Here is a 14850-nt window from a genome sequence, read left to right as displayed (position 1 = left end):
AACATCGATCAGCTGCCTCTTGCACACCCCCTACTGGGGATGTGCCCCCAACCAAGGTACATGCCCTTGACCGGAATCGAACCTGGGACCCTTGATTCCGCAGGCCGATGCTCTATCCACTGAGCCAAACTGGTTTCGGCTATTCCTCCATTCTAACCTGACAAACTGCTCATCAAATTTCTCTTCCCCCACTGCTCCCGTTCTTCTGGTCAGCTCTTCTGTGGAGGGTTTTTGTTTATTTGTTTTTGTAAATACGTTTTTTAAATTAATTTTTAGAGAGAGAGAGAGGAATAGAGAGAAAGAAACATCCATGAGAGAGAAACGTCATCGATTGGCTACTTCCTGCACACTCCCCACTGGGGATTGAGCCCACAACCTGGGCATGTGCCCTGACCGGTAATCGAATCTTGACCTCCTGGTTCACGGGTCAATGCTCAACCACTGAGCCATATTGGCCAAGCTACAGTTGATTTTTGTACATTGATTTTGTATCCTGAACCCTTGCTGAACTCACTTATTAGATTTTTTTTGGAGGGGATTCCTTAGGATTTTCTGTATATAAGATGATGTCATCTCCAAATAGAGGTGGTTTGACTTCTTCCAATCTGGGTGCCTTTTATTTCCTTTGTTTACCTCGTTTTCCGGGCTAGATCCTTTGGTATAATATTGAATAGAAATGGGGAGAGCCAACATCTTGTCTTATTCCTGATCTTAGGGGGAATGTTTTCAGTCTTTCACCATTAAATACTCTTAGCGGTGGGTTTTTCTCGTTATCCTCTATCTGGTTGAGGACGTTCCCTCTTATTATTACGAGTTCATTGAGTGCTTTTATCATGAAAGAGTGTTGGATTTTGCCAAATGCTTTTTTTCTGCATCTGTTGAGATGATCACGTGGTTTTTGTCATTTAGTCTATTAATATGATGCATTGCATTGATTGATTTTGAACAACCTTGCATTCCTGGGATAAATTCCACTTGGCCTTTGCCAGGTCACTAATCTTTTATGCTCTGGGTTTACATATCTCTTCCAGAATAATTTATGCTAACAGCCTATGAGCTGTCACTTATGGGACTATGTATTAGTACAATCAGGGCTCTTTTTGTTTTTGAACAGTGTCATTGAGCCCCATTTCCATTGAGAGGAAGGAAGCAGTCACTGCCTAGGTGTCCACGAACATTTGCTCTGACTTCAGCTTCCAGAGAGCTGTGTTTGCCTGCCATTCACCCCCTGACTCTGATTTATGCCCATGCGTCTAGATACTTGGTTCTCAAAGAGTGGTCCCTGGACCAACAGCATTAGCGTCACTTAGAAACGTGTCGGAAATGTAAAGCTTGGAGCCCCATCCCAGCTTTACTGAATTAGAAACTCCGTGAGTGGGGCCCAGCGTCTGTGTATCAGCTATCCCTTTAGGTGATTCTGGTGCTGGCTAAAATTTGGCCACCATTCATTATTATGACACTAGGTTGGTTCAAGGAATCCACGGATCCATTTCTCCACAGGCCCTGCCTTCTGCCCTTGAGTTGGATCTCATCCTTCCACATTGTTGGTTTTCCTTTCATACTCAGCAGTATTTGCACGTGTACTCCACTTTGTATTTGGGGGTCCCTCTTATCTGTCTGTTTACTGTACCCTGCTGGCCTCTAATTGTTGGGGGTGGGGGCGGGTAGAAAATGCTGCTGGGTGAGAGGACCCATTTGCTTCTGATTTGTTCAGCCTTCCAGGGCATCCTGTCCCTCACACATTCATCCCTGCTCACCCCTGGGGACAAATGGCCCTGCTGGGAACAAGCAAGGGTTGGGGGAAGGACTGCAGACCTGGCTCCTCTACCATGGAAGCCCTGACAGTGGCAAGAGCAGGAGGCTCCTGTATTTCCCACCTATGGGCCTGCTGTTATCTTCCAGCGACCCCACTCTGCCACAGGCCTTCCTTCGTGGGATTGTGCTGTGGTTTCCTGTCTCCCGAGTTGGGCATTTGACCTCGGCAGTCACAAAGGCTCCATACTTCACAGGGTCTCACACTGGCGTTTATGCTCTGCTGTTGCCATCTTAAAATTTTAAATCGTTTTTAACAAGGGCCCCGCATTTTTGTTTTTTATGGCCACTGCAAATTATGTAGCCAGTCCCTCCCTCCCTCCATCATATCTCTCTGCCTTCTGCCTTGGAGCGATGCCTTACGATTTCTGGCCTGCTGAGGACACCCCTTGTTATTTTACAGTGATGCTAAAGATGAATTCATAGGAAATCTGTAATGTCATTTGCTAGGGCTTTGGAGCAGGAGAAAAAGGCTGGATCACGTTTACCATCTCTATCCAACCCTACTGGATGCTTCTAACGTAGAAACCCGGTAATGTCATTCTGCTGTGGAGTTGGCAGGCCTTTATTGCCTATAGAATGACGTCGAACTCCCCAGCCCGGTGTGGAAGGCCATCCTAACCCCTCTTTCTTTGAGTCATTATAATTGTCCGGGGACAGTAAGGTCGCCATCACTACAAGAATCAAGCAGCCCTGGAGCGGCTACCAGGAGGGATACTGTCCGATCTGATTCTGGTATTCACGACTTCCGGGCCACACCTCTCCTCCTCTTCGTTCACCCTGTGTTCCAGCCAAATGCCCGGGGGCTGCTTGCTGACCCTCAAGCCCACGTGAGCTAGTCCGTCTCCTGCCTTCACCTGCTTTTCTCCCGAGTTCATCTCTAGCTCTTGCAATCCCATGCACCTCCTCCGGGAGCCTCCCTGATAGCGCAGCTGCTCCCAGACCGGCTCCTTGGGGTCCAGCATGGGTTAGGCGGCTGTCCGCGCAGCACTGACCGGTCTGCTCACAGTTGGGTCTCTCTGGGGTGTGCTTTGCCTCTCTTTCCGAGCCTGAGTGGTGAGGGGCTCACATGCATTCGTGCATTCTCTGCCCACTTACGCGTTCAGTGCACGCGCACTGCTCCTCACTCTGTCAGACTCTGTGCCCATCAACGTTGGGGCACATGGATGACTTAGAAATAGACTCAGAATCGACCAACTCCCACACTTGGGGTGGGGCAGTTACAGTCCAGGAAGCAAATTGCTCTAACGAGAGTAGAAGCAAAGGACAGAGGATGGAAGAGGACGTGGGCTCGCGCTGAGCCAGGAGGAGTTAAGGAAGCCTGTCTGGGCTCTGGGCCGACCCACGAGGGCGCAGCAGGCGGAGGGAACAGCAGGTGCAGGGATGTGCGGGGAGGTATGAGAAGGCAGGGGGATTTGGGGAACCATGCAGAGTTCATCTTGACTGAAGTTGGGGTGTAGGGTGTTGGGCTGGGGGGTGGTGTAAGGGCTGGGAGGTCAGGGAGAAGAGGTGGAGCAGGAGAGCTGGGGGTCAGGCCTTGAATGTCAGGCGAGCAGAAGGTTTTTCTCAGGAGCACCCCTGGGGACTCACGGAGCAGTGTAAGCAGGGGGCTGAGGAGCCATTTGTTTTAGAAAGATCATTCCGGAAGCCAGTGTAGAAGATCCTAGCAGGGGCCAGGGCATGAGTGCTGCGGGCGTTGTGATGGCCCAGGTGAGAGGTAATGAGCGTGAACCTTGACCTTGCAACTCAGCAGAGGCTCAGTGTTGGGAACACTCTGAGCAGGGAGGGAGCATATGAGTCAGCCCTGCTCCCTGGGCCGAGTTACCAGGCTGGGCCAAAGCCTGGTTGGGGTTCAGTTGCTCCCATCCCTGCTCCGTGGAGGCTGCCTGCATGTTCGGGAGTATCAGGAGGGGGCGGTTCCCAGTGTCTTCTCCCCCAGGCCCATCTGTCTGAACCCCCCCAGCGGCACCCAACCCTCCCCTTAGAGTTAGGAGGACGCCCCTGTTTCGGCGTTTGGTGAAAGTCTTCTGATCTTAGCCACACAGTCCATTCTCTTGCTCTTGGGCTGCTGGGTTTGGCGGAAGGGCCTGGGAAGAGGAAACATAAAACCGCTCAGGGAGCCATTGGAGCAGGTGATGTGGCTCCCACGTGCAGGACGGTGGGGTTGGGACAGGCAGGATAAGCGGGGCTGAGCCTGGGGCAGGCGACCAGGGCCCTGCCCCCAGTTCCCAGCCCTTTCTGTGTAGCTGAACTGGCAGCTTCCACCTGTGAAGAAAGCTCCAGCTGAGGCGGGGCTGTGGGGCCCAGGGCCCTGGAAAGCTGCAGGCCAAGTGGGGTCTCATTTAGCCAGCTGCACATTTGATTAATCACCCTCGTCCTGGGAGCCTGCTAATCTGGAAGCTGGCTTTGTGGCTGACTCCTCCGCTCACTCGCTGGTGGCTGGAGGGAGCTGGAGCCTGGGCTGGTGCTGGGGCTGTGGCAGGGGCTAGGGCTGGAACTAGGACTGGGGCAGGGGCTGGGTCTGGGACTGGAACTGGGGCAGGGGCTGGGGCTGGGGCAGGGGCTGGGGCTGGGGCTGGGGCAGGGGCTGGGACTGGGGCTGGGGCTGGGGCAGGGGCAGGGGCAGGGGCTAGGACTGGGGCTGGGGCTGGGGCAGGGGCTGGGGCAGGGGCAGGGGCTAGGGCTGGGCTGGGGCTGGGGCAGGGGCTGGGGCAGGGGCAGGGGCTAGGGCTGGGCTGGGGCTGGGGCTGGGGCTGGGGCTGGGGCTGGGGCTGGGGCTGAGGAAGGGGCTAGGACTGGGGCTGGGGCTGGGGCAGGGGCTAGGGCTGGGCTGGGGCTGGGGCAGGGGCTGGGGCTGGGGCAGGGGCTGGGGCAGGGGCTAGGGCTGGGCTGGGGCTGGGGCTGGGGCTGGGGCTGGGGCTGGGGCTGGGGCAGGGGCTAGGGCTGGGGCTGGGGCAGGGGCTGGGGCTGGGGCAGGGGCTAGGACTGGGGCTGGGGCAGGGGCTAGGACTGGGGCTGGGGCTGGGGCAGGGGCTAGGGCTGGGCTGGGGCTGGGGCAGGGGCTGGGGCTGGGGCAGGGGCTGGGGCAGGGGCTAGGGCTGGGCTGGGGCTGGGGCTGGGGCTGGGGCTGGGGCTGGGGCTGGGGCTGGGGCAGGGGCTAGGGCTGGGGCTGGGGCAGGGGCTGGGGCTGGGGCAGGGGCTAGGACTGGGGCTGGGGCTGGGGCAGGGGCTGGGGCTGGGCTGGGGCAGGGGCTGGCCTGGGCAGGGAGGTCAGTTTCCTGCTGTGCTGGTTCCACACTCACCTTGTTAATACAAGCTCCTTCGTGCCCAGGTTGGTGGCCTCAGCAGCCCCTGCCACTCAGATGCCCGGCTCAGGCTTTACAGCAGGAGAGACTAAGCCTGAGGAAACATGGGTCAGTCAAGGCCTCAGGACACTTCTCACCAGTACCCTGTGCACACCCCTCTTTTCCAAACCCCCTGACCCCCACTGCTCAGCCCCTGACTCGTAGCAGCCTTGTTTGCCTTGATGACTCCCTGCTTCAGGAAGCATTGCCCGGGCCATCCCAGCAAGCCCTGGCTGGAGAAAGCGCTCCTGACCCCCATCAAACAGGGGCACAGGTGAGGTCACGGGAAGAGCCCTCAGCAGAACTGGGGTATCAAAGGGACTAGATCTAAACATTGAGTAAGTGACTTTATCCTTCTGAGCCTCAGTGTCCTTGTCTGTGAAGGGGGCCTCTTCTCTGCAGCCGTGGGGTCACAGTGGTCTAATGGTGGGGGCCACGGGGCACAGGGAAGCCGTAAAGCACCTGCTGGCCCAAGGACAGCCTCTCCTGCTTACACGACTGCGCCCTCGCTCCTGGACTGGCTCTTACCTCCCTTCTAACATTCTTCCTCCGCCCGGGTACATACCCAGGTGAATCCCGCACACGAACACTTCAACCACGCCCTTCTGACTCCTTCCTCGGAGACCTGGGGTCCTTGGGAAGCTGCAGATACCATATTTTCCGGCGTATAAGACGACTTTTTAACCTAGGAAAATCTTCTATACGCCCAGTCGTCTTATACACCGGAAAATACGGTACATTTTTAGGGGAACTCATAGTCAAGTTCAGAAGAGACAGCCTTATCAGGCCCCAGGATCTGAACTCTAGATCTGAGCTTGGGTTCAGGCTGGAGGTGAGGCCTCTACATTGCTTATCCATGTCCCAGTCCAGCCATTGCTGTGCCATCCCCCAGGCCCAGGACACCTCACCTGAGAAGAAAAGGCAGAGGAACGGGGGCGGGGGGTGGGGGTGGGGGGGTGGAAGGGGGGGCTTCAGGGTGGTAGAGGGCAACCTTCCTCTGGACAGGTGGGAATATTCAAGGCCCCAAACACACAGGTCAGCTGAGAAAGGCTGGGACTCCTGGCGCCAAGGGGCTCCTCCTGCCTGCAGAGCCTTGGGGGCTCAGACAGAGCTGCTGACTTGCTGAGCTCTCAGAGGGGCGTGGCTCTCAGAGGGGCGTGGTGTGAGGCCTCCACTTCTCAGATTCCAGCCTCCCTGTGGATATAGGGAGCTTTACTGCTCCTGGGGGTTTGGGCTTAGGTCCCTTTCTGAGGTTTCCAAGGCAGATGGGGAGGGTGAGGGAAAGGGGGGGCGTTGAGGGCATTTGAGAGGGAAGGGAAGGGGCCTTCGCTGACCCTTGGGACCCAGAGCTGACCTGTGAGGACAGAGGTCCTGAAAATGGAGGTTTCTGGGGAAGAGTTGAAACCTCATGGAAGAGATGGCCGCAGGGTGGATTCTCACCTCCCCGCAGGCCACTGTGAGTCTGAAAGAGGGAAGTGGGAGGAAGAACAGGTAAAGGTGTGCAGGCTGTGTGACCCGGCTGGTGCAGGGTGAGCAGGAGGGGCGGCGGGACCCGGGCCTGGGGACAGGGCAGCTGTATGGAGGGCCTTGCTTGCCAGGCTCGGAATTTGATGATGGGATGCCACCGGAGTGCCAGCTCTAGAAAGATGAATCTGGAGAAGCCAGAGGCAGAGAAAGTCAACAGACCAATGCCAGGGCCAGGGAGGTATCTGCTGAGGACAGCAGGTGCCTTCTGCGGCAGGTGGGTGTGCAAATCAGAAGGTGCGCCTCACGGGAAAGCAAGCGGGCGGTGACATCAGGGCCTTAAGGTTCCTGTCCTTTGACCCAGAAGTCTCCTTCAGTGGATGTCTTTTTTGTTGTTGTTGGTAATTCTCATCTGAAAATATTTTTTCCCATTGATTTTTAGAGAGAGTGGAAGGGAAGGAGGGGGAGAGAGAAACATTGATGTGAGAGAGACACATCAACTCGTTGCCTCCCACACTCGCCCCGACTAAGAGTTGGGGATTGAACTTGCAACCCAAGTACATGCCCTTGACTGGGAATCGAACCCGAGACCCTCCAGCGCACGGGCTGATGCTCTAACCACGTAGCGACACCAGCCAGGGCTCGGTGGATGTACGTTAAGGAAATCACAGAAAATGCTGAAAGAGCTCCTATCCCAAAGATGTTCATTGCAGCAGCAATTACAATGGTGCAATTTAGACACTTTCCACCAATGGGATAATGTCAAAGTCAACCACGATATATCATCTCAATAGCTGATTCTGTAGCCATTGGAATGATGTTTTAAAGGTTTGGGGGCTATTTATGCTTCAACTTGAAGTACGGAAGGTGTATTTTGTGCTTCTTTATCATGTACGATGCCTTCCATGAGCCAGCCATTGACCTATTTATTGGAAATACAGAGCTAATCTGATGGGACACACAGGAAGGAATGACATAAATGGGGTCAGTGGTTTTCTGCCAGTGATGGGATTGTGAGGAACCTTTTCCTTATTAAGGTTTGTTAGTGTTTTCCAAATGTCCAGTAAGAAGCTTGTATTACTTTGCAATTATAGAAAAAAGCGCTCTGCATTAAAAGGAAGGAGCTATTCTGAGAAGCCAGGATGGAGTTCTGTATTTGGGTAGCATGCGTCTGTGTGTCGGAGGAGAGGGGCTTGTTTCATTCACTTATTCATTTGACAAATATTGAGAAGCACTGTTCTAGGCCTGGGGCACCCCCCGTGAACAACACGGACCCCCACCCCCTACCCCGCCGTGAAAAACACGGAAATGCCTCCCATCGTGGAGTCGACGTCTCTCGAAGGGGGATGGCGTGTGGAGGAGATTAGGAGGCAGACCCCACACCCCCCGTGACTGACTGAATGTGGGGACAAAAGAGGGAAAGGGTTGTGGCCAACACCCAGCCGGGGGAGGAAACGGTGCCTTCGCTGAGGTGGGGCCTTGGGCTGAGGCAGCACCGGGACCCTCGCGGTGGCGTGGTGAGGGTGTGCGGCCCAGAAGCATCCAGAGCTGATGTCCAGGAGGAGCAGGAGATCTGGATCAAACAGTTAGAAGAGGGGGCTGGACTAGAGGCAGACTTGGCAGTGGTCTGCAGGTAAGTAAGTGTATAGGGGGCAGCGCCAGGGCAGCAGCAGCTGTATGGAGGTGGGGAGAGAGGAAGTGCCAGAGAAGAAGGCCCAGGAGGAAGGCGGCCATTCTCCCCACCCCCACTCCCGCCTGCCCCCTTGTCCCCAGGCAATGATGGGCATGCTTTGTCTTGCATGAAGAACCCAGAGCTAAGTGGGACAGGGTGGGGCAGGGCCTGAGGGGCTGGGAGAGATGCCTGCCCACCCCCAGCTCAGGAGGGGGACATTGAGTGGAGGGGCAGAAGCAGCCATAGTGACCTCCCAGTGTCTGGCCAGCAGTGACGGGGAGGCCTGCTCATGGTTCTTTCTTTTTCTGCAGGAGAAGGGAGCGCGCCCTGCACATCCAGCGTCCTGCAGGAGAAGCAGAGTGAGTCACCCCCCCCCCCCCCCCGCCCCCATCTTTCCTTTCCTTGGATGGGTCCAAGCTCCACGGGCCTGGGGCCTCTCTTGTCCACTCACAGCCCAGGAGGTGGTAGGGCCTTGATCACCGTGCCTGTGGGCAGGATCAGAGGGCCTGGGACCACTCTCTGCCCCATGAGCTGAGCCCTAGGTTCTGAGTTCCACCCCCCCACCCACACCCACACACACACTGGGCAGCTGGGCTTCAGAGCCAGAGGGACAGCCCGAGGCTGGGGCTGGGAGGCTGAGCCCAGCAGAGCAGATGGGACCTGGGAAAGCCTCGTGCGTGGTTTGCATGTGGGAGAGAGAGGAGGACGGGAATGGGGAGCAAGGCTCCCTGAGCCTTTGATACCGTCTCCTTCGGGTGACACAACTACCGGGAACCCCAGACGGTGACATGGTGTCCTGTGAGGGTTATGCCAGGGCGTGAGCGGTGCCTCCCATCCCTCAGAGCGATGCCTGCAGGGCCCGGGCCTCCCGAGGCCTTGTCCTCCTCCTTAGCGTGCAGGCTCCTCCAGGCTGCCTTCTGCCTGTGTTTTCTCCGGATTCGACCAGGAAAGACTTGGTAAAGATGGCAATTTGCTGACAAAGTGACCTCAGGACATAGTGCCTGGAGGTGTGGGGTGACCTTGGTGGGCCCTGTCTGAGCCACACGTCTTTGTTCTGAGCGGTACTGAGTTTCCCCACGAGGCTGGGGGCAGGGAGAGGAGCCTGCGTGTGTTTGGGAGGAGGACGTATGCTCAGAACTTCCCTTGCTTCTCTCTCCTGCTATTTTGATCTGTGGTTGCAGCTTTGGGGGTGTGGGGAGGAAAAATAATTTCCCTTCTACCCTTCTAAGTTCTTGTAGCTGGACTAATGATGAAATGGACATGAGACAGATTAACAGAAAGAAAATGACCAAGTTGATTACATATGTACTCATAGGGGTTCCCTAAGGACACATTGGACTGAGGAGATGGAGGCAGGGGTCTGGGACTTCAAACGACAGGTAGGCAATTCACAGGTAGATGAGGAATGTTTGCTGGGCCCAGTGGGCCACAGAGGGGACTGTGCCGGCTCCTCCCTGTCCCACACTTAGTTCAGATTGTGCTGGGTGACAGCCCTCTTCCTGTGGGCAGGTTCTCTACCCAATTCCTTTAGTCAGGTGAGGGGGAGGTAAAGACTTTTTCTGAGTCTTTTGTTTCTTAAAAATAACCAGCTTAAAATAATATCTCAAAAGCCATATTTTGGGGTGGTAAACTCTGCTTTTCTTCCGGGGGGCTCAGCCCGCTCTGCCCACCCCTTCCGCAGGCGCAAGCCTTCCGTGAGGCCTCCCTCCAACCTCTTCCGTCCCAGTGCAGGTCGGGTACCTGCAATGCCAGCTTCCCAGGGCCTGGCTCCAGCTCGAGGAGGTGCGCAGGCTTCCCGAGGAGCTTGCTGTGGTCTAACATGCAGTGGAGATGCAAGACAGAGCCCTCAGGGCTGGGAGGCATAGCGTCTGTCAGGGGCACCCCAGACGCAGGCCACAGGACACTTGGGGGGTGGGGAGGGGAGGGCAGTGCAGGGAGGGGTCACTTTCTCTTTCCTGTGTGAGGGGAGCGGTGTTAAAATGTACCCCGGGATTTTAACTTATAGAGGCGACTGAGTGACAAATCAGAGAGATCAATGCCATGAAAAACCTTATTATTTACAGTTCGCAAGTGGAGGGGCCATGCCACGCCATGCCACGCCACGCCATGCAGGGCCACGGGGGAAGCAGACAGAGGTTTGATCTGGAGGCAGGAGGAGGGGGAAGCCTGTGTGGAACCTCTTGTATTTTCTGAGGGAAGGAAGGCAGGGCAGAGGAAACTGCATTCCAAAAGTGTCTGAGGCTCCGGCCTCCAGGGCTAGTCTCTAGCCTGCTACCTGGCCCTGGGGGATTTAGGGCAGGGAACTATGGGCGTGGTGTGAGAGTTAGATAAAGGAGGTGGATCGATTGGTTTGCATATGACAGGCGAAGGCCAGTTTACTGTGTCCAGGAATTGGCACCCCCGAGATGTCTAAACAACGTAAAATGAAAAGAACATGATTAATATGGGGATGCTGGGAACCTGAGAGAGGAAAAGGGCCCAGATCATTCCTTCTGGGCCTCTAGGCCCAGAAACCACAGCCAAACCACAACGCCAATCGCATCGACCAGATGTTTGGTGTCTTCTAGAACTGGCTCAGAAACATGTGTGTATAAGTTTACTTTTTCACCGTAAGTATAGATTGTGGTCAGGATTATGCTGCTTAAGGATATTATTTTTTTAAACATATTTTTATTGGTTTCAGAGAGGAAGGGAGAGAGAGAGAAACATCAATGATGAAAGAGACTCATTGATCGGCTGCCTCCTGCATGTCCCCTACTGGGGACCAGGCCCGCAACCCGGGCATGTGCCCTTGACGGGAATCGAACCCAGACCCTTCAGTCTGCAGGCCGATGCTCTATCCACTGAGCCAAACCAGCTGGAGCTGGGATATTCTTATTTAGTGGAGAATAACAGTAGGTGATGAAAGAATTCCGGAGCTGAAATGCTCGCTGAAGTCAGTGATACCCAGGACAAACCTATTTTGACAGTGAAAAAACAGCAACACTGTTATATGTTTTTCCATTCAATTGGGAGGGCTGTTTTTTATTCCACAATTGCATCCTGCCTACAAATTTGTGCATTCAAATACTTTCTCTTTTATAAAATGATGGAGGTAATCGACGGTGATTTGTTCATTTTGAATCCAAAAATTGGCAAAATAAAAGTCCGCGACCCTTAATAAAAACAGAATTACAGCAATGCCTGATGTTTACAATGTGATTTGCCATTTATAGTCACATCCATGTATATTATTGTAATTTCCACTGGGTTTTCAAAACCTCACTAAAAACAAGGTGGGAAGTGCCACAAATTGCCCTGGACCAGGAACCAGAAGATCTGGGGCTGGGTTAAATCCTATGGCCTTAAATCCTAACATCTGGGCTTTAATGGGATTGACCTTGGGGCTGAGGCCCAGTTCCTTCATTTGCTCGCTGTGCCACTTTGGACAAGTTATCTAACATCTCTGAGCCTCAGTTTACTCAGTTGTGGAAAGAAGACCATAATGGCTACTTCCTAGATTTGCTGAGGGGGTGGAGATAATACATGTGGGTGCCAAGATCTGCACCTCTCACAGAGGAAGTGTTATTGGCGGGGTGCCTTCTGTGTCCCCTCCTGTAACTGGTAGAAGTGGAGCTCTTGCATTTCCTGAGGCTCCCACGGGAGGATGAGATGTCGTGGAAAGCTTTATCGATGATGTAAGATGAAAGGGGTTCCCCTCCAAGGTCCCATCTCCCTCGGTCTTGCCTTGGACAAAGTCCAGCCGTGTCTTCAGCAGGGCAAGGATTAAAGCCACTGCCCAGAGTTCCCGCTCCACGGTACAGCACAGTCCAGTCTAGCATCTGGCTAGCTTAGCTTGTGTTCCCAGCAGCAGTGCGTTGGGCGTGGAGCCCACAGGGCTATGGGCCATGTGGTTGCTAAGGCCACGTGATGGGCTAGTGCGCGGGTGAGTGCAGGTCACAGAGCAAGAGAGTGCAAGGAAGCAGGAGAGAAGCAAGAGAGAATAAGAGAGAGAGAGAGAGAGAAGAGAGAGAGAGAGAGAGAGAATTCCTTTGTCTGGGGATTAGGTATTCCCAAATTCTCAGGGGCTTGCATTGGGGTCCATCCTCCTAGCCAATGATCTTTCTTCCCAGGTTAGACTGACAGGCAAGCACCTTCCCTACTTCCCCCTGACTTCATGGCCCATGTGCCCATTTCCCCCTCTGTTTGACCCCTTCCCCCAGTGGTCTGCAGGGAAGGGACTGGCGGTGGTTCCCTGGGGAGCGTGACGTTGCAGCTTCCTGGTGAAGCTGCCCAGATGACCATGCTGATGATGTCTGGCTTCCCCGTTGCTTTCTTCCTATTATGAATATTAGCTAGCTAACTATGACAGCGACAGAAGCGCTTAATGGTTCTCACTTAGTATGGGCTTTTGGCTGAGCCTTGGCAATGCCTGGCACAGATGTGGGGATGGAGCTCAACACCTCACGGAGCTGTCTCTTTGACACTCTGCTGGTCCTGTGGCTGTCTCAGTCGTTACTGGTTGAGTGTTTCCTCGTGATTCTGAGTGCCAGGGAGCCCTCCTGCACCTGCCACAGGAAGTGTGAGTGCAGGGAAAGAGGCCTGCCCCGGGCCATCTGCCCCGGGCCATCTGCCCTGGCCTTGGCCGGGGGAATGTCCTAGAATCCTCTCTCCTTCGTGGCTACCAGGCGGCCCCAGCCTTCATCATGCAGTTGCTGTGCTTCTTATTTGGAACCAGGCATGAGAAGTCCTGGGAGCCATTGTGTGTGGGGCTGGGTAGGGGCAAAGGAGAGAGAGAGCCAGGGTGGTGGTCCGGAGACCTGGGTCCCTCCCACTGACTTGCTGTGCAGCCTCAGCTCCTGCCTGTGGCCCGCCTTCCGTCCCGCCTCTGGCGCCCCCTGTACGTGGAGTCTCTTAGCTGCTCTGGCTTTCTGTTGCTGCCTCTTTGTCTCCTGGTTCCCGTGGTCTGCATGTCTTTCTGTCCAGCCCTGTCCACGCCACTCCACGGCACAGCGGACACTGACAGAGTGCTTCCAGCCCGGCCGCCACGGTGCTGGGTGCGAGCTCTCAGGGCACTAAGCATCTGCTCCTCGAACCTCATTCCCGAGCCTCCATCCAAAGGAAATGGTGCCATTTTTCACAAACCCCAGCTAGAAACATGGGGCCCTACTAGACTTTTCCATCTCTGTCACCTTCCAGAGCGAGATCAGACCCCTGAGAGCATCCATTCTACCTCCAGCAGATCTCTCCGCGCCTCTACCTCTCTCTGTCCCCCGTCCCTCCTCTAGCTGAGGCCACCATCTTCTCTCTCTCAGGCCGGTCCAGCCTCCCTCTGCTGCCTCCCTGCCTCCAGTCTCTCCCACTCCAGTCCTCCCTCCAGAGTGTCAGAGAGACCTTCACAGGAGGCAGATCTGTCCTCATGGCCCCTGCCACCCTCCTGCGACTCCTCGCCAGCCAAGGATGAGCCTCACCCCTACTTGACCCACCTGTTCACTATCCCATCAGCTCTCCCCGTTCCTGTCCACACTGGCTTCTAGAAGGAGCGTGGAGACTCTTAAGCACAGTTTTCTCCTAGGCCAATTGGGAAGCTTGAGCATCCCATCCATCCCCGTGGAGGGGACCCAACCAGCCCCCTTGGCAGCAGAGTGTAGGAAGGACTGGGGTCCCAGAGCGATTCCTTGGGACCCAGCACTGTGGGTCCCTGCCTTCTCTGCCCCATTCACCACTGCCCAGATCAGAAACTGGGCCTCCCCTCCCTGCTGGTTCCTGCCATCAACTCAGAAGAGGCTGAGGGCAGGGCTGTTGGCTCAGTAGAGCAGTAACTCCTTCCTCTGCTCACCAGGCCCATCTCCAGGGAGGACCCTGGCTCTCCCGGGGGACACGTGGCCACCTCCCTCTCCCCCTTCCCATCTCAGTAGCTCTACAGAGTGCAGGGCGCTGTCCTGGCTGGTCTCTGATCTCCACGATGACCTGGGAGCTGGGAAAGGCTATGGTCATTACAAGCATGTCACAAAGGGAAGACAAAGATTCAGGGTAAATGAACAACCTTCTGAGGAAGGTGCTCGAACCCGGTCTCCTCACTCCTCCACCTCCAGAGCTTGGTGCCATGTCTGGTCTGAGCTCCCATTTTCCTGCAATTTCTTCTTTCCACGGTCACCCCAGGTCTCTGGGGAAGTGCCCCCTTGTCCCCTGTGTCATGCAGGTGCCAGCTTCACTCCACCTCAAGCACCAGCTTCACTCCACCCCCAAACACCTTGGGGTGCAAGATGTGCACAGGAAAGTACGAATTGGAGGGGCTCCTTCTATCTCACCCCCACCTGATGGGGGAGATTCCAGGACGGGAGGACTTACTGTGGGGCCCTCTGGTAGGACCTGACACATGTGACCCACACTCGTGGTTGTCCAATGGCTTTCCCGGGGCCAGTGCCTGGCATCGGAGGCGGGAGTGGCGGCAGCCAGCGGCTGCCCCAGGTGCGGGAGGGTCTGCCCATGGCCACGCCTGCTCATTAGAGTGGGGTGCCCAGTGGGACTCCAACCTCTCTCTGTCTCCAGACCAAGACCCCACACTGGTCCTGATGG

The 14850-nt window shown here is 55.5% G+C and overlaps 1 protein-coding gene across 1 annotated transcript in view; it reads left to right on the top strand.

Moving 5' to 3' along the window:
* PITPNM3 (PITPNM family member 3) overlaps positions 1 to 14850 on the top strand; it is a 68477-nt gene that overhangs the window by 16495 nt on the left and 37132 nt on the right. Inside the window, exon 4 of the mRNA XM_054709254.1 lies at positions 8604 to 8651. Within this exon, the coding sequence (XP_054565229.1) occupies positions 8604 to 8651 (48 nt within the window). The remainder of the gene's footprint in view (positions 1 to 8603; positions 8652 to 14850) is intronic.

The sequence above is a fragment of the Eptesicus fuscus genome, chromosome 20 (assembly GCF_027574615.1).
Source record: "Eptesicus fuscus isolate TK198812 chromosome 20, DD_ASM_mEF_20220401, whole genome shotgun sequence".
NCBI classification, from domain to species: Eukaryota; Metazoa; Chordata; class Mammalia; order Chiroptera; family Vespertilionidae; genus Eptesicus; species Eptesicus fuscus.
The sequence above is the reverse complement of the archived record's forward strand: the minus strand, read 5'-3'. Positions and strand labels throughout refer to the sequence as shown.